Below are 25,497 nucleotides of genomic sequence, written 5' to 3'. Positions count from 1 at the left end.
GAGAGCAACGAAAGTAAAGGCATAGCCTATCAGCAAGTCTAAACTGAGATGCAGTCAAACGAATTACCACTACACACGCAAAGGGTACTTACAGTAATTTAATAGGCATGGTCAGCTAACAGTCAAGGTATGTGGTATAGAGTCACTATACACCTTTGCTGCGGTCCATAGGTGAGGCATATTGAACTGCACATGTAGGTACAAGATCAAACTTGTAAAAAAGAACTAGATGATTTTCCTTGTGTACTTAACATTCCATTGAAGAAGGCTTTGTCCTAAAATGCGTGCGTTGATTTGTTAGCTGCCCGTGCCCATTAAATAGAAAGTACCTGAAGGACCCTTTCTGTGAGTACTGGCAATTCCTTTGACTTGTAAAATACTGTTTCTAGACCGTCCACCCGGTAAGAAAATATTCAAATAAGTTGGAGTCGTGCTCATATTGATGATAAGATGCACTCATCTCCATGGCATACTGCACGACTACACACATGCGGCCGTGCATGCTCAAACGCACGCTCACAGACACAAGCGGACCATTAGAATGAAAAAGAGAAATGGAATCATCCCATGACCTTGACAGTACCACAGTAGCCTCCTGGGAGACTTTTGTCACTGTGGAGAGAGATGGAGACCCCATGCTGGTCAAGCTGTCCACGGGACTGTTTCGTCTCTGCGTCTTATCCGAGCTGCAGCTGCAGGTGCATTATGCATAAAGATAAGGCACCATACTGCAGGAAGACACATGGCCCTCAGAGGAATGGGCTGAATTTCATCAAGCTCATCTCCATGCCCGCTGCTGCCTACATTCATAGATTGTACTCGTTTAATTTGAGAGCTTAATAGAGCAAATTCCAATTAACTGGTAAATTAATTGTAATGCTACTTGACGTATTGTCAGAACATGGCCATTTCTTCAGAAGATTAGCCCCCAAAAATACATGTTCTCATCGAAGATCACACTTCTGAGGATATCCAATGCACTGATTGCTAATTGTAATAGGCATCAACATTTTGACATAATGAATTCTTGATCATCTGTCTTTGCGTGGTGCAAACATGACACCCTTCGCAATAAATGTTGTGTGTTTTTACGAGGCATGCGGCACCTTGGCTTCTCTTAGCAAACACAACACTCAGCCGAACTCCAACATGGAGAGGATGGCTCTGAAAGGTCAGCATGGGAGGGAAATGAGGAACAATCAAGGGAGAGAAGAACAAAAGGCAAGATGTAGGAAAAGCACATAACAAGAGGCAGAGAATAGAGTGGTTTGATTCTGGCAGGAGACGCGTGTTGCATGTGCTTCCCCTTTCTGCCCTCAGTACGTATCTCTCTCTACTCTCCCATCTAGAGTAACCAATTATTTCTTACCCAGTTTAGTCGCTTAGGCAATTAACCCTCCCCACACCTTTTTTTTTTAACCTTACTGGCTCATTTGCCAGTGAGGAGTTCATAGTGACTCCTGTCCTATACCTTCTGTACCATATACCGGTATACCAGGGGTCTTCAATGTTTTCAGGCCAAGGACCCCTTAGTTGAGAGAGAGATGAAGCAGGGACCCCCACAACCTTTTCATATATTCCATATAGTTTCATTGTTTGACAGCACGATCATCGGTATATTTTGGATTCATGTTAATGAGCTTGTAGATCTGCTATTTTTGGCTAAAGTTCTAAGCTAGGGTTCAAGTGGTTAATATAAAAAAGGGGGAAAAAAACAAGTTTCTATCACACCAAGATTTGGAGGACCCCCTGTAGTAACTCTGAGGACCCCCTAGGGGTCCCGGAGGAGTATGTACGGTGATAAATATCAGCCTCCCCACCCAGCTTGCCTGCCCCCGAACACTGGCCAATTGTGTTCGTATAGAATAGACACTCGGCCAAACCGGAGTCGAACCCCTAGTGTCCACGGCGGTGAAACGGTACTTTACCCCTGCGGCACCCGAGCACCCTGAAATATCCCATCTAAATAAAGCGACAACGGACTAAAAATAAACACATGAATACGGGCGGGCAGGCGAGACACTTTGGACGGTGCTCTCTGAGGCGTCGTGCCCAGCCAGGCGGACGGTTCACTGCCTGGGTCAGCTCAGATCAGAGGGAGCCAGGGAGCTGTCTGTCACTGAGTTATGGCCTCACAGAGCCGCTCAGGTCAGCCTTCAGTTCATGTGGAATTATGCTGATGCCACACATGACCCCCTGCGCCCCCCGCTCAGGTCTTTACGAGGTCGCACGAAAGGGAGAAAGAGGCGCGTCCCGCAACCCTGAAATCCAGACAGAGTGCACAAATGGACCCCGTAAAGGGCACATTAGTGTCCATGTGTAGACTTTGAAGTAGGGCATTTTAACGACTTGTGATTTTTGCAAGTTGACTCGACTCAGTAAAAAGTTGAGTTGAAGTCCCCAGATGATTAACTTGATGTGAAACATTGTTTTCTTACTCAACTGTAAACAAACCAACATAAAGTTTAAGTGTATAGAGGGTATCTTCACTTTTTTTCTAAAGTGCTAATTATATAAAGGTATTTTTTTAATCTTACCTCTAAAATGACAAATTAAACATTGGCCAAATTGTCAAATATATAGAGGCAGAAATTGTGAAAATAGCCGATCTACATGCTGCGAGGCGTTGTGAGCATGTAGATCTGCTATTTTCACAATAGAAAGTTTTTTTTTTTTTCAACTTCGACTTTCGACTTTCTCTGGTGGGAGTCGACTTGTGTAATGAAGTCGACTTGTCAAATTTTTCGTTAATGCCCTACTTTGAAGATAAAACAAACGCTCTAAATGTTGCTGTGTGTCCCCCTGGGGTGCTCTCGCTGTGTCCAGGCCTCGTGGCTCTCCAGGACGTCCACGCTGCTGCCCCACAGCGCACGTCAGCTCCTCATAAAACTTGAGTTGCTGTACACACGTGTGCTTGAAAAGCAATGCACATATGCCTGACTGTGTGTGTATGTATGTATGAATGTGTGTGTGTGTGTGTGTGTGTGTGTGTGTGTGTGTGTGTGTGTGTGTGTGTGTGTGTGTGTGTGTGTGTGTGTGTGTGTGTGTGTGTGTGTGTGTGTGTGTGTGTGCGCCTGCATGCCAAAGTCTCTATGGGCATACTGTGTGTGTGTGTGTGCGTGCGTGCGTGGGGGTATGGGTTAAAATGACATGGGGGCCATAATTCTTGTGTGTTACCCAGGCAGAATGCCATCAGTCAGGGAGAAAGTACAGATGTAATATTATAGGGTGAGAGAGTGCAGCTCCTCTCCCCCGGACCATGCACACACACACACACACACACACACACACACACACACACACACACACACACACACACACACACACACACACACACAACTAGATGACTCGGTTATAAAAAATAAAATGAAAGTTTAATTAGCACTTGAGCCCAACTGGCCATTCATTTAATGGAAACGTAATGATGTACATACATGTTTGCACCGTGAAAGGCAAATCTTCAATTTGGTAGTTATCTGTTTTAACACGGTAATAAATATATATATATATAGATATATATCTCCTGATTTTAATATTCATCGACTTTTAACATGGCATTGACATTTAACCCCAGACTTTAATGAGTACTACTTGTTGTGTACTATTTTTCCCCCCAGTAAATGGCAGTAACATGAGAGCCAGCACCAATTTGAGATAACCCAAACCCCCGACAGAGACTGCATATTCAATGAGATGCTCATATCCAAAATTGCATCTGCCTTATGACAATGTAACGGTTCCAAACCTTTTTAGGACAAAATGATTGTGTTTCAGAAACGAGGCAATTATAACACCCAATATCTCTCTCTCTCTCTCTCTCTCTCTTTCTCTCTCTATCTCTCTCCCCCCCCCCCCTCTCTCTCCCTCTCTCTCTTCTCCTCTTTGTTCCTTATCGTCGTTGTCCGATGAAGACCTTGTATGTCCAAAACCGTTCGTTTTGCATTTATCATTTTAAAAATGATTTAAACTAGTGAAAACAGCCGATCTACAAGCACACAACGCCTCGCACCGCGAGGCATTGTGTGCTTGTAGATCTGCTGTTTTCACTACTTTTGTGTGACGGCCTTGTCTGATGAAGCAGGGCTTTACTTTGCGAAAGAACATACAAATTTGAAACTTGGAGATACGAGGTTTCCACCCGACAACGACGTTATATGTATGTGGCCTGCAGTTCATGGACCCCCTCCTCCATACTGTAGTGCATCCCGTACACAGTAACCTGCCATCTCTCTCTGCGATACTTGAACAATGTAATACCGCTGCAGAATGTGCAAGCACGTTCTTCTTGCCCCCTACCCCAAACCAAAAAATAAAATAAATAAATAAAAGAAACGATTTAGCTTCTCCCTTTGCTGCAGTGAGACAGATCATCTCCGGTAATGCCGTTCTACCCCCTTCAGGATTTTTCAATAAGCATGCTCCACACCTCCCCTAATTTACGGCCGCTACATCTCGTCCGTGCCCCAGTAAATCTTCTTTTCTTGCACTCCTGACGCGTGCGTTTATGCCATTTGTTTCTCTCTCTCTCCAACTCCACTCCCGCACTCTCTTCTCTCTCTCTCTCTCTCTCTCACTCTCTCTCTCTCTCTCTCTCTCTCTCTCTCTCTCTCTCTCTCTCTCTCTCTGTGTCTCTCCCAGGGGTGTCGCTCCAAATTCTGGGCCCTGGGTACAAAGATTCACAGTGGGCCCCCAATGAACTTTGTGCTTTAACTATTGAAAAATAGCAGATATACAATCTCACAGTGCCGCACTGCGAGCTTGTAGATCTGCTATTTTTGAAAAATCTTTAAAACTTTGTGCAAGTCTTTGAATATTTCAAATCCTTCTAATGTTTCTAGTCAAATAAATTATATGTATTTGGCCACGGACCCCCATCTCAAAATATTTAGTTCCAGGGATCCCCCAGAAGCAAAATTTGAGTTACAAATGTTCGCTTAAAAAATACATATATTCAAAGATTTGAACACATTTTCACGACTTTTCAAAAATGGCAGATCTACAAAGCGCGCTTTGAGCTTGTAGATCTGCTAGGCCCCTCCACCTTGGGCCCTAGTAACTCAGTCCCACTTTTCCCCCCCTTGTGACGCCCCTGGTCTCTCCCTCCCCTTGCCTGAAAGTCGTACAGTGTGTTATGACTCAAAGAGAGCCAGAGAGCTGTGTTAAAGCCCATTATGTTGTCGGGCCTGAACGAATACTCCAGCTGAGCCCTTACTACCGCATTGTTCTCCCGAGCACGCACACACACACACACACCCCTGCCCATCCATCCCCGCTCTCACTTCTGCTTCATTCAGTATACTGTAGTTTAGTTAAGTGGTCAGATGGGTTTAAATATTTGTAGCATGTTATGATCAATCAATTGATTGCGTTCTGGCTTGGATCAATAGAACTAATATACTTTATGTTCCTATTTAGCAGTGTCATAATTTCTGAAATGTCTTTTTATTAATAATAAAAAAAAGATACTATAATCATTCTAGCATCTTATTTGATGGCCCAGTTATTTGAGGGCCACTTGCAATGTCCTCACAGCCCACCGGTGGGCCCCAGCTCATAGGTCGCTGAGAACCACTGATTCAGACCTTCTGGACGTAGGTTCGGCAGAATTGGCACCCTAGGGTTTAGTCCTGGGATATCTTACCGATGAGTTGTTTATATACTCATCATGGCACGGTAAAATTGTCGCAAAAGGAGCCGTTTGAGAGACGTAATGACCAGATATTGTGCAAGAAGAAAATTGCTTCCTCATTATGCTTCTTTCCCACCGGACGCGATAAAGATAACGATACGTCGGCGTTCACATCAATTATGACTGCTTTATTGTTGTGGTGTGGACGCTGCCATCCACCTCAATTGAAAACGATATTTGTATTGTTATCTTTATCGTTTTAGCACCAAGTGGAAAAGGGGCTTTAAGCGTAGAGTGGTTTGAAGATTAGTTCACTAAACAAATCGAAACCCATCAGTGCCTTCCTCTTTTGTTCAGTCTCCCTTTCAGCCTCACTGATTCTCTGTACTCAATTGTGTCAAAAATAAAGCTGGAGTAGTACACTGCCCTTTCCACTTGTTTAATTCAATTCAATTTCAAATACATTTTATTACAATACCAAATCACAACAAGTTGTCTCAGGACACTTTACATATAGATCAGAGATCTGATCAAGCATTTTTTCAAAGGAAAAACAAGCCTTTAATGGGAACAAACCTCAGGCAGAACCAGGCTCTAGGGTGGCCATCTGCCTTGACCATGAGAGAGAGAGAGAGAGAGACAGAGAGAGAGAGAGAGAGACAGACAGACAGACAGACAGACAGACAGACAGACAGAGAGAGAAATTCAAGCAACAGCAACAACAGTCAGTAGTATCGACTGTATTGACAATAACAATAATAGCAGGCATAATTATTGTATAATATAATGGCAGTCCACAGTCGTATTCCATGGAAACCCTTGATCTGCACCCAGGGAGGGATCCAGTAATCACCCCCTCGACCTGTTTCTCTTTGTCCCTTTTGTTACGAGCCAGGATGCAAATAGAATCGGTGTTCCTCAGAGTAACGGCCTAGGACCCAAAAGTACCCGGAGGCCTGCTTTTGGGTCCTGATCCACGCTCTCTGGATCACTGATTCTGCAGTGTACAGACAGTCTGACAGAGGGTCATTCAACAGAGAGAGGAACACTGCGTTTTATAGTATGCCGTCCCTGTACGCTGTCCCTGACTTCATATTCAGTGCGACACTTTTGGTCCCACTGGAAAACCAGTGGAGAGGGGCCACTACAACAGATGGATTCCCCTGATATAGTGTCACATATCGTCACTGTCGGGTGGAAACCTTGTATGTCCAAACCATTTTGTATTTATCATTGTATTTATCATTGTATCATATCATTTAAAAATGATTTAAATTAGTGAAAATAGCCAATCTACAAGCACACAACGCCTCGCACCGCGAGGCGTTGTGTGCTTGTAGATCGGCTATTTTCACTAGTTTTGTGCGACAGTCTTGTGTGATGAAGCAGGGTTTACTTTACAAAAAACCTACAAATGTGAGACTTGGAGATACAGGGTTTCTGCCCGACAGTGACGATATGTAATGCAGTAGCGCCACAACACCAGGAAGCCCACAAAACAAAACGGAACATTCATTGGTGCACTGAGCCACATTATCTCGCTTTCCCTTACTTTTCCTGCTGACAGAAGAAGAAAAAAGAGCGTAGCATCTGAGTAAGCCTCTCTAGTCGTGTACGCATGGCGTTCAACAGAATAAACGGCTTTGTAAAAAGAAGATAAATGTGTTCCTCCGGTAAAGCTTTGTTAGTTTGAAGGGATGCATTAGGAATCCGCGGGTGCTCCGTATCCCCCCGATCCCCACCCTCCTCTCTCAGCCATGGCCCCCGCGTATATGCACTCGCCTCCACTGACACAGATCATTTCACGACTTTCCCTTTTCAATAAGTGGTGCATTTTTCACAAACACATTTATTCCTCTGAGTGTACCTATCTTTTATCTTTACTCTCTTTTATCTCCTCTCTCTCTCTTGCGCCTTCCCATCATCACTTCCCCTTTTTTTTGCTCCACGATTTAAATTTGAATCTGCAATCAGACGTGGCGTAAATATCTCCTAAAACTCTCTCTGAGGATGCGGAAAGTCATTTCCATAACAAAAGTGCTCCGACAAGACAAACGGCCAGACCAACCCATTCCAATTGCACTAATAGACCTGGTTGATGAGCATGCCTCTGTTTTTATTTTTCTCTCGCTCTCTTATTTCTTTACCTTTTTTTCTCTATATATTTTAAAATCTTCCCTTCTGTTCTTGTCTTTCCAAACTCCCTCCCTACGTACTGTAGCTTTAACCCGGGACTACTCTTCCCCTCTCTCTCTCCCTCTCTCAACCTCCCTCCCTCTCCCTCTCTCTCTCCTTCCCTCCCTCTCTCACACTCTCTCGCTTCTTCCCCCCTTCTCTTCTTCCTCTCCGTGTTGCTACCTGCTCGTCACCGCGGGGCTTTGGGTGGAAAAAGGGTGGAATAACACCATGTGGCTTTTTGCTTTGCAGGAGGAATTAAAGAGTATAACCGCCTTGGTTTTTCCAGCCAATGTCCATCCAGAGACAAATACCATTGTAATTCCTTTTAATTTTTATTTCATTTTTACTTTAAATACATTTTTCTTTAGTTTTTGTCCTTTCCCCCCCCCTGTGGCGTCCGTCCTGAGTGCGATCTCTCAACTCAACAACCACTAATGTCTCAGTTCATACACCACAGGCTACTGATGACACAGGCTCTGTTTAGGTGTGGTGGTTTTGGCGAGGGGAGGGTTTTTTCTTATTTAAACAACAGTCACGGAACAACCGCCCCCCCCCCAGTCCCCCCAACCCCCTCCCCAAGAAGGATGGCTGCTGGCAACCTGAGGAAGAACCGTCTCACCCTGCCTTCCCTCCCTATATCTCTCTTTATTTCTCCTCTCTCTCTCTCTTCATGTTCACAGTAATCATTCTTGTCCATCCGCCCGTCTGTCTGTCTGTCTGTGTGTCAGTGTCTCTCCGACTTCTTACTGATTGTCATGATTGTCTAACGGAGAACAAACAGGCTCCGACAGTGAAAGGGAAGAGACGTGCACACGCTCCCGTTCTCACACACACACGCACGCACGCACGCACGCACGCACGCACGCACACACACACACACACACACACACGCACGCACGCACGTGCACGTGCACGTGCACACGCAGAGACGAGCAGCCTCCATCCATCTTAATGCAGGCTTCTTTTCATAATGTTGATGTCCGGAGCCACAGGGGGAAAGACACAATAGCAGAGGCTCCCCATTCTGCGGGGCACTGATTCCATTATTTTGCCCTTGAGTGGATTATTGTTTCACACGGGACATTAAACATGGGTGGTGAGGCGTTATTTAACGCTCTCGCGCCTCCCCGGGGGGCACCCGTATGGGAGCTAACCTCAGCCATTCGATCCGGGTGATGTCATGTTGGGAGACCAAGGTCTGCCACGCAGGCTCCGGTCCCCCTAACCCGCACATCTTAGGTTGTGCATTAGGATGGGTCGTATCACTTCTATTCTCTTGCATTTCATCCACCCAGAGACGTCCCAGACCTCCCTCTCGGAGTCAAGTTGCAGCTCTGAGATACAGCATGCACGACGGCAATATCGTCGGTCCAGAGACAGCAAAAGCTCTCTTACACACAGGATAACTACCACAACCAGCACTCTGTCATGTTGTCATTGCATGCATTGCACTCTCTCTTTTCCCTCTGTCTCTGTCTTTCTCTCCTTGTTTTCTGTTGTCTAGTTGATGTATTATAAAGCCACCCATGTATGCGTCTCCACCTGAACACTATGCATACATGAAAACTGCCTCTCTCTTTGTCTCTCTGTCTCCGTCTCTCTCTCTCTCACAGCGCGCGCACACACACACACACACACACACACACACACACACACACACACACACACACACACACACACACACACACACACACACACACACACACAGCATGCCTTCTGGATATATATATATATATATATATATATATATATATATATATATATATATATATATATAATGTATATGTAATATAGTGTTTTTATGCCCTACAAAGATGCAATGCAATAACTTTTATTTGCCTAATCCTTGTCCACAATGTATATTCTGTTTCAGATGCAGCACTCGAATTTACAGTGCAAATCTGCTAGCCCCACCATAGAACAATAGAAACCACATCCAAAGTTGTGTTCCCTCTCCCTCTCCTGCTTTACGTTATCTTACTGTGTAACAATTCTGTTATTTTCTTCCTCCCCTCTCGTATGGGCCTGGGTGGGAAGGGGGGGGTAGACTGTGAGTGTTGTACTGTACTATAGCTGTTCGTGTGTAGTCCTACAGCATTGTCTCCCCATCCCGTTTTGAATGTGTACACACAGTACATGCATACCAGCAGACACATCATGTTCCTTCCAACCCCCGGAAATCTGTCTTAACTTCCCCTCTCTCTGCCGTGATTGGTCAAACCAGGTCGTCGGGGGAGACGGGGAGAAGCGGGGAGAAGCTGGAGCTGACGATGAGCAACATCGGCGCAGACGTGCTGGAGCAGCTGCTGGAGTTCGTCTACACCGGGTCGCTGGTCATCGACTCGGCCAACGCCAAGATGCTGCTGGAGGCGGCCAACAAGTTCCAGTTCAGCACCTTCTGTAAAGTCTGCGTCTCTTTCCTAGGTAAGGAAGCCAACAGAGGACAGGAAGCACACTTGGTTCTGTGAATGTTTTGTGTAGTATTTATTAGGGATGGGATGATATGAAAATTTCATATCACGATTATTGTGACATTGAAAATAAATAGTGATTTACGATATTATCGCGATAATCAACATCCATTATCCTGGGGCGGAACATTTGCCAAAAAATAGCAGATCTACAAGCTCACAACTGTTGTTGTGAGCTTGTAGATCGGCTATTTTTTGTCGAAGAGATTTGATAGAGTGAAAAAAAGACTGTATCAAGTACGTATATTATAAGTACCTTTTACCAATTATAGAGGGTTTAAGTGGTACCGGATACGCAGCTCGGCAAATAAAAGGTGAATTGATCCCAGTGCATGACGGAGGACGATATCACGACAAATTAAATCTCCACGATACGATTATCGTGAGTGTTTTTTGTCACGGTAATATCGCTTATCGTCCCATCCCATGTACTTATATTTACGTTTACTCATGTTAAAGCGCACATTTGTGCGTGTGTGTGCGCACGCGCGCATGTGTGCGCATTCATGAGCGTCTGTGCGTTGGTACACATACTGTGCAGTTGATGTTTGTTTATCCATGTACTGTACATGTACTGTATGTGTGTGTTGGAGCGTGCACGTAGTGCAGGGGTACGTGTAGTGTGTGCACGTTACTTGAGCTGTTCCCCTGTGACCTTTTCCTAATACACACAGCAGCAACGGCTCCAAGCTTCTTCAAAAGCTGTCTTGTGCTGCCTCAGTATGCACAGCTTTGCAAGGCAAGGCGACTTGTGCGGAAACCTGAATTTCCTCACGGTCCCTGGCACTAAACCACGGCTCATATAGTTTTTGTCAGCTTTCCAAAGCTAGCAGGCACTCCTGTTGCTGAGAGAGAGAGAGAGAGAGAGAGAGCGAGAGAGAGGGAGGGAGAGAATCGTGCATGCTCACTCCCTCAGCTAGGCACAGCGCCTGTGATGCTATCCCAAGGGCTAGACCAGGCACCAGGGCAGATTTATAAAAAGGCCAAGGAACAATTGTCACTTAAATGTCAAATCCTCTGGCTTGAACCTCGGTGGAATGAAAAGAGAAATACAGATAGGCTTGATTCTCAGACAAGACCAGGGGAGGGAAGGAAGGAAGATAGAGACTTGGATGATTGAAGGCAGACTTGTATTTAGTGGTATGCTGGTGTTGCGCATCGAAACTAGCCAATCTACAAGCTCACAACCCGTGGCGCTGCTGTTTGGTGCACGACACCAAAGCCCTTGGCTGGGAGTTGGGATGTGTGAGGTGAAATGGGACTGGTGAAAGATGTGTGTGGGTGGGGGGGGGGGGTCTTGGCAGGGAACCAAGGGGTCAAAATGAAAAGCAAATGGCATGTCACAGATTTTCTGGGGCCAGGGGACCAAAAGAGACTGCAAATGTCAGGCTTTGCATTCCATTTAAGAGCGATTGTTTGGGGTATCCATAACGCATGGGGCCATAATGGCTAGTTCTGAGCAAAAAGGTCAGAGCCAAGGAAATTCTGTGAAAAGACGGTAGCAGCTTGCATTGATTTGACTTCTCCTTCCCCTCCAGGCAAAAATACAGACTTATGGCTCCGAAAACGAAGAAAGCCATTTGTACAATTGACTTCTACACAAACGTCAAACCATTCTTCCTCGACAAGATTCATGACATTTCGGCACATTGAGGGGTGGGCGGGTGGGGAGGGATAAACAGGCACACCGGTATGTCCTTGAGCAAAGAGAAATTGATGCCAAGTCAGTTATGATTGAAGTCTGAGATATGATTGAAGTCTGTAGCAAATAGACTGAGGGTAAAATAACAAATACTTAACCCAACCCATCTACCTGCTGCCTTTATGCTGAGAATTTTAGAAAATGAAGTCACTTTTATTGTTCCCTCAGAATGCAGTTATTTGTGAGTTACTGGCTTTTGCCCCCCAAGCGCAGAGAGAGAGATAAAAATCTGGCCTTTAATCAATGTTGTGCAGAGGAATCACTGTCAGTTTGAAGAGCAGGAATCATAAGTTATTTTTATAACTAGACGTCACACAAGTGAATTGGTGCATCCTTCATATTTCATTTCTTATTAAGGCTTCGGCCTGGGACTGCAGGTTTCAATCATTCTCTTTGGATTCACCCATTTCCATCATTATCAACTATTTTTTTTCTTCCTATTCTTTTCTTTCCCCCACATAAATGATTCAGCAGCTGGTGACTCACAACAACTCACCAACATTCACCCCTGGTTTAGAACTTTAGTATTTCATTTATTTATTTGTTGAGGAATTTGTGCATTATGGATAGTATGATGGAGGGAGAACGGTAAGGGGAGACTGACGCAACCGCGGTTATCCTGGTGACCCTGAGCACAACAGTGGGGGCCGATGGGCAAGGAGGGTCGCGAGATTATGAGAAACAACTAAAATAAGACCTTAAACCTGGCGAAAACAGTTGTGTGCATTAGCGCAAGATGACGATAAAGGAAATCATTGAATGGAAAACATTAAATTAACTTCTGAAAAGCCTACCTGCCGAAAACAGTTGTGTGCATTAGCGCAAGATTAGATGAGGATAAAGGAAATCATTAAATGGAAAACATAAAATTTACCTCTGAAAGGGCTTCTAAGCCTACACTAGCCTACTAGTAAAACTAGTGGAACCGTGATCTTGCCACACGTGAATAATTGTGGTTGTAAACAATAACACAGACAATATAAATCCTTATTAGTAGTAGCCAGTGGGAAGAAGGGGTTATCATCATGGCCTCAAATAACTTTAAAATATCTTGCAATTGGCGACGAGTCTCTTACGAAATCGGCAAGAGTGCCTTTCCATACATAAAGCTATATAACCTCTCCATCATCGGCAATAGTCAGTGGTGCGTTCCTCACACTCCTGCACTCCCACCGTTGCGCTCAGGGTCACCGGGAAAACCGTGGTCGCAAGACTGACAGATCCACGGCATGATTATGTGGTTTACTGTATGCATGCAGGTTGTGACTATAGCCACAACATGTTAGTGTGACATAGCTGGTCATGGATTTGACAATTATTTTAAAACCAACTTCCAAGTCCGACAATCTCCTCCCAATATCCTCCCTTCAGCTGTACAACTCATAGTCAGTTCGCCATTAAAGACAGGGTTTCTTTACTCTGGAATACACACATACTTATTGCCATGCAACTCCTCACCTTCACTCCGTAAAAAGATAAAGAGTTAAGAAGATTAATAATACAGTTTCTCCATGGCTGGTGAATTTAGCTATTTTTACTTTTACTACAGTCCCACTGCAGGGTTTTAAACCTTCCCTACAATGTGTGTCTTTTGTTGAGTGAGAAGAACGGGCAAGGTAGATGAGAACAAGACCTGATAAGAAAGAACTTCCTTACTGTCAACACATTCTACTGTGCATCATTCCTCGCTGCCTCTCGGGAACACATAGCGATATAGCAGCAAAACGGGAAACAATTCAATGGAACAAACGGACAGTTTATTTTTGGTGCTCTGCAGTCAAGACGCTTGACTGAAGTGATATTTTCCCTGGTTTAGAAATATTTCTATATTTTAGATTTTTGGGGACAGATTTTGCTTTAGAGATACAGAGTGCTTCAGTGAGACAGGAAATTCAGGGCAAAGAGGGGGGATACATGATGCAACACAGGTCTACATGCACTCGAAATCGAACCGCTCGGACCGCCCACTCCAGTAAATTGCTGGCCCGGCCCATTACTTACTTAAAGGTAAGTTTTTCTTTGGTTAAAATGAGTGTTAAATAGCTCTATACTCTGATAATACTCATTGCTATAGAGCAGGGGTCTTGAACGTTTTCAGGCCAAGGACCTCTTAGTTGAGAGAGAGATGAAGCAGGGACCCCCCAGCGTCCCCACTACATATTGTATAAAATTGTGTTGCAGATTAAAACATTCTTAGACAGCTTATTCTTGTTTGACAGCACTGTCATCATGTTGGAGTAATCAGACATTTAACCACTTGAACCGTCAAATACTTCAGTTACAGGAGTCTCTCTGTCTCTCCAGCACTTTATAAAACAGAAAATTCATCTTCAGGTCGGAATACCTGAGCCGGAATACCTGAGCCTGTAGATCGGCTATTTTCAAAAGATATTTTATACATTTTGAATTTGTGAAATGTGACATTCTGTGCAATGAGCACTTTTACTTTTGGTACTATAAGTATATTTTGATGCAGATACTTTTGTACATTTACTCAAGGACATTTTGAACTCCAGGCTTCTATTTGTAACAGAGTATATCTACATTGCAGTATTAATACTTTTACTTAAGCAAAACATGTGAGTACTTCTTCAATCACAGAGAAGGTGCATTGGTACAGTATGACACAGACTCGTCTCCCCGGTGACCCAGGCTTTGATGCGGCATGAAGCCCACTTTTATTTGGCCTTTTGTTTTGGAGATGTTAGGTGACCTTTACTGAGTGATATTTGTTTGGAAAAGGGCCCTTGGTGTTTCTGTCTTCCTCCATAAAAGTCCTGGCTTTATTTCCCCCCTGATGCATGTTGTTTGATCAGACCTCTCGGAGTGGTCATTAACCAGGGTGGCCAGTGTGTGTGGTGTGTGCATGCATGCGTGCATGCATACAGTATGTGTGCCTGGCTCACAAGCCTACTGTATGTATTTGTGAAGCGTTTTGGGGACACGGGAAATGTAGTGACAGATTATGGGCATAATGTGTGGGGAGTGAGTTACTGCGTTCGGTCACAATGTACATTACATTTCAGGCACCCAATGCCAAATTCTTTACTTCCTCCTTTACTTTTTGCCAACAAAGCAAGGTCTTGTCAATGTCAAAGTAATGTCAGTGCTCACCACAGATGACCACCATCGCATCACGTCCTGTCCCTGCTGGTGATTTCTTAGATAAACTCGGGGGGGCCTCCGGGTCTGACAGGTCTACTTGAAAGTGCCCTGGCTAATCCTGACTCCCGCTCCCTGCCATCCTGTGCCTCCTGCCTGGCCTGTGAGCGATCGATTCCCCTTGTTGTTTGTCCCTGAAGCAGTTTTGAGTTATTATACTTGCGCTCCCTTAGTCTCAGGCAGATACACACCTCGATAGGCCATGGGTCTACACACGCTCCCTCCAGCTGCATCTTCTCTCCCTCTCTCTGTCTCTCTCCCTAGCCACCTACAGTAGATGTATGATCTCCTTTCATGTTTCTTTCATCGATGTCTGAAGGATGCTCTTTTTCTGTCTTCATCTGTTTCACTCTCCTTCTTTCTCTCTCTCTCTCTCTCTCTCTCTCTCTCTCTCTCTCTCTCTCTGTTTATCCCCCAGAGAAACAGCTGACGGCGTCTAACTGCCTGGGGGTGTTGGCCATGGCGGAGGCAATGAGTTGCACGGAGCTTCACAACATGGCCAAAGCCTTCGCGCTGCAGAACTTTCCTGAGGTGAGTGGAGGGCACCATCGGCTTCATTGATCCGTCCATTACGCGGCCCATCGATCCAGTGACGCCGTGACCCCACCATGACTTGACCCCAGCACATGTGAATGTGCGGAGAGAGACACTTAAATACACGTAAATAAAAGCGGCCAACGGGGGCGACGACGTGACCGCAACGCGGTCACACCCAATTACAGAAAATCCATCGTAGGGACGAAGGGGCCGAGGAGCTGCTCATGCACACTCATCTTTTGTTAAACATGAGCTAAACAGATTATTTCCCTGTGGAACAGATACAGAATGGATCAGTGAAAATGTACCCACACACATGGTGGTGTGTAATTATCCCTTGTGCTGTCAAAAGGATGATGCAAATAATAAATAATAATCCTTTAGTTTCAGTGTGAGCAAACTGAAGGGTGTCTGTGAGGGTAAGAAGGGCTGTCAGGGTTATCAAGTTATGGGCACCTCTGAGGCAGGGGTGTCGCACCACATTCTGGGCCCTGGGTACAAGGATTCACTGTGGGCTCCCCATGAATGCACTTCATAGGGGGAGGGGGTTTAACCCATTTAGACTGGGAAAGCATTATTTTGTGCTTTAACTATTGAAAAATAGCAGATACAAGCTCACGTGCTGCGAGCTTGTAGATCTGCTATTTTAGAAAAATTGTGAACATTTGTGCAAGTCTATATTTCAAATCCTTCTAAGGTTTTTTGAAAAACCTATGTTTCTATGTCAGTGGTGCTCAAATTATTTCATGTGAAGGACCCCCACAATGATATGTATTTGGCCACGGACCCCCATCTCAAAATATTTCCTTCCAGGGACCCCCCAGAAGCAAAATTTGAGTTACAAATGTTCGCTTAAAAAATACATAGGCTATGATTTGTACACATTTTCACAACTTTTCAAAAATAGTAGATCTACAAGCTCGCAGCGCGGCACTCGGTGAGCTTGTATATCTGCTATTTTTCAATAGCTAAAGTATAAAATAATGAAGGCCTTCCACCTTGGGCCATAGTAACTCAGTCCCACTCCCCCCCCTTGTGACGCCCCTGCTCTGAGCTCATACTGTGGTGAGGCAGTTCCTCAGACTGAATCTCTCCGCCGGAAAGAGCTCTTTTTGCCACCTTGTGGACTTGAACGTGTAATGGGATTTGTTATGCCGCGTTGTCTCCATGCATCTGCCTCTGTGCATGCAAAGGCAGATATCCACAATGTTGACAATCTAATAGTAATGCATTATATTTAGCCACGCTTCCTCCGAAGCGTATTCGTGAGGTTTGTTTCAACATCGGGCTTTCTATTATGCCCGTGTAAAATCTCAGGCTTTCAACCGATGCAACTTGCGTCTCTTTCAGGTGGCGGGCCAGGAAGAGATTCTGAGCGTGTCTAAAGATACCTTAGTGGCCTACCTGTCCAACGACAGCCTCAACACCAAGGCAGAGGAGCTGGTGTACGAGACCGCCATAAAGTGGATCAGACGCGACCCTGGCACCAGAGTACAGGTGAGGGGGGAGCAGTGTTCCAGGGACCACCAGTGGTCCTTGAGGAGGGTTGGGGTTCCAGGTGGCTGTACATGATTATTTGCATAATTATTGTATGTTCCCACAGCAACAACAACATGTAAGCACACAGGATACATGTCTTCCTCCCTCACTGTCCCTTTCCCCTCTGTCTCTTCCTCTACCTCCCTCTCAAACGTTTTCAAACTTAAAAAAAAAAAATGCAGCGCAATAGCTGGTTATATCAGTAATTATATTATTTCCATCTCCCTATAGCTCATGTCAGTCGCTGATTTCAGTCATTTGTTCATAGACACCAACATGTCTTTTGTGAAATGTTGCGCAGCGAAAGTAGACAATCTACTGTACAAGCTCACAATGTGTCGAGATTGTTGATATAAGCTATCTTCGTTTATTATTTTAAGATTGGAGCAGTTGAAGTGGTCAAACTAGCAGTATGTTCAGAAGCATCTTCCATAATATCTCAATAGTCTCCGATATTTCATATAAAAGCAACGGTTAAAGCCTCAGTCTGGTATTTCTTCACCTGGTTAGCTCAGCTGTATGTAGAACAGTAGGAACAATATACTAAAACATCATAACTTTACATATTGTGTTTAATTGTTTAGGAAACAGTGGTAGTGTTGGGGAGGGGGGATGATCCTTTCACACTGTTTCTTTACTTCTTTAATCCATGCATACCACCCATCAATGTGTGTTGTTCTTTTTATCGTCAAAACCAATGTCTATTCCCATTACTGCAACATAAGCCGGGGTCAACTGGCTACATGCGTACAGTAGCTTGTAGAAGAAAGTACACGCATCAGGCTCACTACCCCATTGTTCATTCTGGCTCTTTGCTTTGACGGACCTCAAGCCCTTTTCCAACAGCTGCGAATTTTCTCAAGAGAGTTAACTGTAATGAAACCTGCTTTGTGCACTTTGCTCAACACCGATTTATACTCGCTAATGCAATGTTTCCGTGGGTATACTGACTGTACACTCATATCTGAATAAATACATTATTTTTAATTCACACTGCAGTGACTTTAAAACAAAGTGGGAAAAAAGAAGAGCTCTACCAGTGCGTCTTCTGTTTTTACATTCGGCTCTATGTCTCCTTTCAGAGAGGAATAACACTGTGTTCCCAAAGCCAGTGCGAGTGACTTCTCTCTCTCTCTCTCTCTCTCTCTCTCTCTCTCTCTCTCTGTCTCTCTCTCTCTCTCGTTCTCCCTCTCTCTTGTCTCTGTGAAGCGTTCATCAACTCTGTAGCTTCAGATACAGCCTAACACAGCAGTTGCTTATGATCCCAGGAGTGCTTTGCCCCCAGAATTCACACTCTATTCTTAGTTTCACTTCCATCTGTTTACGAGACACTGTACTACATACATACTCGAGACGAAAAACCAACAACAGCAGCGTGCACTCGCCTGCGCACCGATCTAATGGCTGACTTGACTTTTGCTGCTAGGTATTGACAGTGAATTACAATGGGTTGAATCTCAACAAACAAGGAAGATCGATTAGCCTCAAGGTCCACCTCAGTCCGCCGTCATGAATATGAAAAACCAATTGGATTACACGGCGCATAGATTAGATAGACATCCCTGTGGAAGGTTATGCTCCAGGGGGAACGCATTTGTTTTATGGACCCGAACCCCAAACTCATCAATTAAAAAAAAAAAGTGAGACTTTAAGACAGACATTTAATTTTTACTCAACTTATAAATTGAGGTAAGATTATTACCGTCTCAAATTACATCGGTCCGTCAAGAGTCGTCACCTTCCCAGAGCCATAGTCACAGACAGTTTCACTTTATTGGCACCCACTTGTACAGGGCACTTACGTCAATATTAGGATTTTCATGTTATGGGGTTTTTTAAGCGTTTTATCGCTTCGTCGTTTGCAGTGGTTTAAAGTAACTAAGTACATTTACTTAAGTACTGTACTTAAGTACACATTTGAGTCATTTGTACTTTACTTTAGTATTTCCAATTTCCAATACTTTTACTTCTACTCCACTACATCTCGGATCCAAATATTGTACTTTTACTCCACTACATTTATTTGAAAAGTTACTTTGCTGATATAAATTATAATATGTTAAAACAGACATAAACCACTTTAGCCCTATTTTATACCTAGGGTATTTGAAAATAGCCGGTCTACAAGCTCACAACGCTTCGCATCGCGGCGCGTTGTGAGCATGTAGATCTGATATTTTCAAACATTTTGTACTTTTACTTTTAGTACATAAGTACATTGTGATGCCAATACTTTTATACTTTTACTCAAGTACATTCTACTTGTAACAGAGTACTTCTACAATGCAGTACTGATACTTTTACTTAAGTAGAAAATGTGAGTACTACTCTGGTCGTTTGACATGCAGCGGTGGCATCAGATTATGGCGATGTTCATCAGCCTGTCTGCCTCCCCTGAGGTGGATGGGTTCGAGAGTGAGCAACCATCATCACAAAGCACGAGGCTAAACAACAAATAGCACTGAATCAATCAGACAAAAGAGCGACTCCCACGCATGTGTGCAGGAGAGAGAGGAGAGGACACCAGGAGAGATTGCTTGTCCTTGTAGATGTAAGCGCTGACAAATGGCCCACGTCAAGTGATGGACGTACAAAACCTCTCCCCTGGGGGGGCTCACAGCGTCACGGCGCGGTGCTGATGTTAAGAGGTGATTTATGGTGATTTATACTTAGTTGCGTACCGGCGTCGTGTACCGAAAATAGGCAATCTACAAGCTCACAACGCCTCACGCTGAGACATGTTGTCAGCTGGTAGATCTGCTTTTATTAGTCCATGAAACGGGTCCACAACCAAGTATAAATCAGGCATTATTATGTAGTCAAAAGCTCCCACAGAAACCAAACTCAAGATGGGGGATAGTGACGTGGTCCAACAGGTTTGAAATTTGACGCGGGTGTTGTGAATTCACAAGTTTGGGTCAGAGACTTCCAATACGCATTTTTTTAGGGGGTTGCACACATGAGGTCTCTATCATCAGCATCAAACGCACAGCTTTGGTCAGCACAGCCCTGCTCAGTCCGACGCAATCTCACACTCTAATGGAGGGGTGGAGAGGTGAGCCTCTCAGATGAAAGAGACGGAATGCACCGAACCCTTTGCCAGCTGTCTGAGCAGCACTGCGACCACCGGCTGCCCAGTCTCCAGAGAGAGAGAGGGGAAGTGAAGCAAGATGGAAAATCACAAAACAGCAAGGAGTGGGGCATAAAAACAGAAAGATGGAGACAGAGAGAGAGAGCAATGTTAATGTTCTGATCCGATGCAGTAGGTGGGCTCACACTGTGTACGGCCATGACACCCAAGTATGATTATGCCCTCGGTCAGCCTCACATCTCCACTCTGTGTGTGACCGACAAACCCAACTGAGACTGCTGCCAGAGCCGAGCAGGGGAGTGAGGAGAGGCAGGGAGGTGAGGAGATGTGAGGGTCTTTTGCCATCATGCCACAGGAAGACGGTATATGATTCTTAATGGCTGAGTTTACACGCCTTGGTCCACCTCAGGCTCATTCCCACCGCTTCCTCTCCCTGCCGCTGAACCTGTGACACTTTTTAATGACACGTCAGCGCAGAACGTCCCAGGAACCGAGATGGAACTGCTTGAAGCTATATATACGAGCCGAGCACGCCACACTCGGTGCATGTACACGAGTGTCGGTGCATGTGCACGTGTGTGTGTGTGTGTGTGTGTGTGTGTGTGTGTGTGTGTGTGTGTGTGTGTGTGTGTGTGTGTGTGTGTGTGTGTGTGTGTGTGTGTGTGTGTGTGTGTGTGTGTGTGTGTGTGTGTGTGTGTGTGTGTGTGTGTGTGTGTGTGTGTGTGTGTGTGTGTGTGTGGTTTCCCGGAGACCAGCGTGTGTCTACACACTGTGCTGTTGGTTGTGAGCCGCGGGCTACGGAGCTGAGAAGTGGCATATTGAAGGAGCTGGGTAAATAATATGCAATTTCCCTTCTCCAACTCTACCTCTCTCTCTCTCTCTCTCGTTCCTTCTCTGCCTGCTACACTGTCACTAACACCCGATGGTGCCTGGGAAAATGGGGGCCCGGACAACGCTTAGAGAAGGAGTGAAAGCATTTGAGCGTTAATAATGGCCCCGTATGAGACACAAAGGGATTGAGTTAAACAAGAGAGCCGTGTCATTTTCTTCAGTTGTGTATGTATGTAGGCCCCCAAGTGCGTGTGTGCATGTGTATTATTGAGAGCGTGTGTTGGAGAGATGGAAAGAATTTGCCTGTGTGTTTGTGTGGAAAAAGACAACATGAAACCAAAAGGAAAGACAAGCTAACACAAATGCAATGATTGCGCTAGTAAAACATGTATTGCTTTCTACAGCCGTGGAATAAATTTCATGTACAACGAAGGGAAAAGTCTCTAAATGCTTCACATACTGTCTATCTCTGGTTTAGTCCTTTATCGACCATGAAACAACACAACACGCACCTTACCGTCTGAGAAATGAATCATCCTTCACGGTCAGTGTCTACTTCAGTGTCTCTGTACGTGCTTACAGACTTCCATAAAAACGCCGCTTCAGGGTGGTTGGTGGACTATGTTATGTGTTTTTCCTCTTTTAGGGAGACTGACAGAGGGAAAACCTTACTTGTCCTTACTTCCACCTAGGAGCCTTTGTGAAAGGGCCAAAGACACATGGTTCCAATTATAACAGGCACGGCCCCTGCCAGAGACCTGAATAGGACCTCCATTATGCTTCAGTTCAACATATTTCATAGGGGATCCTATCTCACCAGGTGACTTGCTCTGACAAAGAAGGCTGATTAATTGGCTCTCTGGGAAGTGGCCAACTAATGTAGCCACTAAAAGGGACAGTTAATGGTGTATTCCACTGATATAAAGGCCAGCCTGGCCATTAGCACAGGCCCACTGTCCACTCCTCAAAAATAACAATGACTGGGCTTGACATTTGCCGTTTCCAAGCCAGATGAATATGGGGGGGAAGGCTATTACTTTTTATACTCATTTTAAGTTAGACCTTTCTGACTTTCCTTTTTACTGGCTCCATTGCTGTTGTTATTTATCTAATAGTGTAAAATGAATATTGTAATGAAGATTGTAATTTCTCATAGGAGAAAGCTTGGAATGTGTACATTAATGTGTTTATCTGGCTTATCTTTAACTATAAGGCATTTCCCTGCTCAACATGGGTGCAATTACTGTACCAGAATTTACACTCATTCTAAAATGCAAAGAGATAATGAGAGTGAAGATCTACAGTAACATTAGTTAAATATAGATTCATGGGCTAATTAAATGTTTTACCATTAAACATTTTACTTGTGGGAAAACAAATCAACCAAATAAGCCCATAATTAACACTTTCTGTCTTTGTTTGAATTCAACGCATTATGAAATACTTGATCATCATCAACAGGGAGCTAGTGGGGATGAATTTGTCTGTGAGTTACACACTAGTTATTAGAACTATATTAGAACTAGTTCCAACATAACTATGGCTTGCATGCTGCATTAGGGAGTTCATCTTGCATATTTGTGTTTCAACAATGGGGAGTCAACCAGTCAGGAGGACATTAACATTAACTCTGGCAAAAAAAAAGAACAAAAAAGACAAGAAATTGCTGCAGTGTGAAACCGAGAGAACGTGAACTTAATTAACATAATATCCGGCTGCTGCCCATGTCCCCTCTGGTTGAATTTCCCACAGCTCAAACATGGCAGCAGCCTGATATTAAGTTCATTAATTTGACATCCTGCCAGCTCCAGCTTCCTGTTCAAGAATGTTTTCACCACGTCAAGTTCTTCCCCTCCAAAAGGGACGATTAACCTCGCTAAGTGTGTGAAAAAAGAAAAGAGAGAAGAGAAGAACTCAGAACTTGACGTGGTTGAAAACATCCTTGAACAGGAAAGTGAAACTCGGTTGACGACGCGAGCTTAATTAACATCAGACTTTAATATCAGCCTGCTGCCTGTGTGATCCGTGGAAAATTCAAGCCGACAGGAGACACGGGCAGACAATGAAGATCGATGCCAAGGCCGTTTTCACTTTTCCTCCAATATGTCTGTATTACATCTACTATCCCTCTTTCTCCTCCTGTGCTACTCTCTCTCCATCTCCCATGTACACGTCTCTCAAGCGCACGCACACGCAAACACACACATACAGTACACACTTGTGCCTTAATGCATGCAATGTCACAGTCTATATCCCTTGGTCTCAAGAGTTCACAGTAGAATGACTATCGCTCAGACACTGGAGAGTGTCCCAAGCATGTCTTGTAATACCACAAAACCGACTCGTTCTGACTTGTTTATGCAAGCCAGTGATCTGTGCGCCAACCCTCTTCATCCGCCGCGTTCCCTCGCGGCCCCGCAGCCGGCCAGCCCCATGATGTGTGCAACGAGTCGAACGCGGCCACTCCGCCCTGGCGACAGCCTACGCACGCATCGAAGGCTTTTCATTTCCGCGCAGGTCTCTGGTGAAACACGCCATCGCTCAAATCCCGTCGCACCAGGGATATGAGAGTCTGAGAAGAAAATTGCTCCATCACTGCCTGCCACAGGAAACATTCTTTGCTTTCAATTGGCCATGCGAGGAAAATAATATCAGGCTGTGACAGAAAAATATATTACACTATGTGGGAGAACTGCATGCTAATGTGGGCATTTCCTCAGAATTGCGGCATCTTATAGCCGCTAATACTTCCAGAGTTGCGTCAACACTCCAGGTTGTACTGTGTAAAAGCGATAACATCATAACAATGTTCTGATTCAGTGGACAAACTTATTATATCGATGGAGGCATGAATGTACCGGGGCGCAGTGGTGGAAAAAATACTCACATTTTGTACTGAAATAAAAGTATCAATGCTGCAATTTAGAACTACTCTGTTACATGTAAAAGTCTGGAATTCACACTGCTTGTCCAACTACTTGTCCAACATTATTCCATCCATCCATTCATCTTTCCACCATACAGTAGATAAACTTTTATTTGCCGCACTACTGCTCCCACAGTTTTCGATAACTGACATCATAGATGTCCACCTGAGACTGTCACAGTATGTCCATATATGGGCATTCCCAGATATGGGCTTGATATTGATGACATCAGGGATCTTCAGGGATGTTTTGCACCGCTCAAATATGGACAAGGACTGACGGATACAGAGATATTTGAAAGTGTGACTCGCCTCAAGGCAACCACCCTTGCAATTTCCACAATTGCATCTTTCTAGTTTTATTAATTATTCTTTATGCCCCCCCCCCCCCCCATGTAGTCCCTGTCACTACAGTGCTAACCCCTTCTATTTGGTCTTGGGGAGGATTTAGACAATCACGTCTCCTCCGATGCAGTGACAGTGAGGACTTTCACTGGGAGGGTGAAACGTGTGCAGAGGAACATGCTGTCCTTCCCAGGTCTGCTCCCCACTGTACAGGTGCCCTGACCAACCTGTAGGAGTCGCTGTTTAGCAAAGCGAAAGAAATCGCCTTCCCCGAGCGGCTTGGAGGAGTCAAACCCCAGTCGCAGGAACTTTACCCCTGTACCCACTCCCAGTGGTGGGAAAAGTACTCAAATTGTTTTACTTAAGTAAAAGTATCAATGCTGCAATATAGAAATACTAAAAGTAAATGTCTGGAGTTCAAAATTTACTTGAGTAAAAGTAAAAAAGGATTGGCATCAACATGCACTTAACATACCAAAAGTAGAAAGTAGGCATTATGCAGGATGTCCCATTTTGGAAGTTTTCAAATCTATACATTTTCCAAAATATTTTGAAAATAGCATATTTTCAAATATACTGTAGGGCTAAAGTGCGTAATGTATTTTGCAATAAATAATCAAAATCTACAAAGTAACTGCGACTAGCGTCATGTCCAGGGGGTGTATTTGCCCTATGGCCTCATGGCTTATTTTTAATCACTTCTAAATGACATAGATATTCCTTCAAGTATCTTAGCCATCCAGGAAGGATGGATGTTTGTATACAGAAATGTTCCACGCATGCACATCCAGGTTTCATTCTGCTGGGGGGGATGGAAAAAAAATCAATGCTTCTGCTTTTAAATATCCCCCCTCTGGTCATTCATTTTTATCACCGGTGGGGATATGCTTTATTCCTGCTTCAGGTCTGACTGAATTAAACACTAGACTAACCCTTTACACACACTCACACAGGCATACAATTGCGTTCAGGAGACTTGCATCAAAATCAAAACATACATTGCCACAGAAAGAAGTACAAAGAAGCAACGCATGCACGCACGGCACGCGCAAACAGACAACGCAGGCACGCGCACACACACACACA

At 44.5% G+C, this 25,497-nt stretch overlaps 1 protein-coding gene across 1 annotated transcript in view; it reads left to right on the top strand.

The window, feature by feature from the left end:
* The window catches only part of klhl29 (kelch like family member 29), a 373,908-nt gene that overhangs the window by 230,743 nt on the left and 117,668 nt on the right, over positions 1 to 25,497 (top strand). The window contains exons 7-9 of the mRNA XM_080745146.1: positions 10,032 to 10,231; positions 15,561 to 15,673; positions 17,030 to 17,176. Of these exons, the coding sequence (XP_080601272.1) occupies positions 10,032 to 10,231; positions 15,561 to 15,673; positions 17,030 to 17,176 (460 nt within the window). The remainder of the gene's footprint in view (positions 1 to 10,031; positions 10,232 to 15,560; positions 15,674 to 17,029; positions 17,177 to 25,497) is intronic.

Source organism: Nannobrachium achirus (assembly GCF_963921795.1).
Source record: "Nannobrachium achirus genome assembly, chromosome: 16".
Lineage (NCBI taxonomy): Eukaryota > Metazoa > Chordata > Actinopteri > Myctophiformes > Myctophidae > Nannobrachium > Nannobrachium achirus.
Note: the sequence above shows the minus strand (reverse complement) of the source record. Positions and strands in the feature narration are given on the sequence as shown.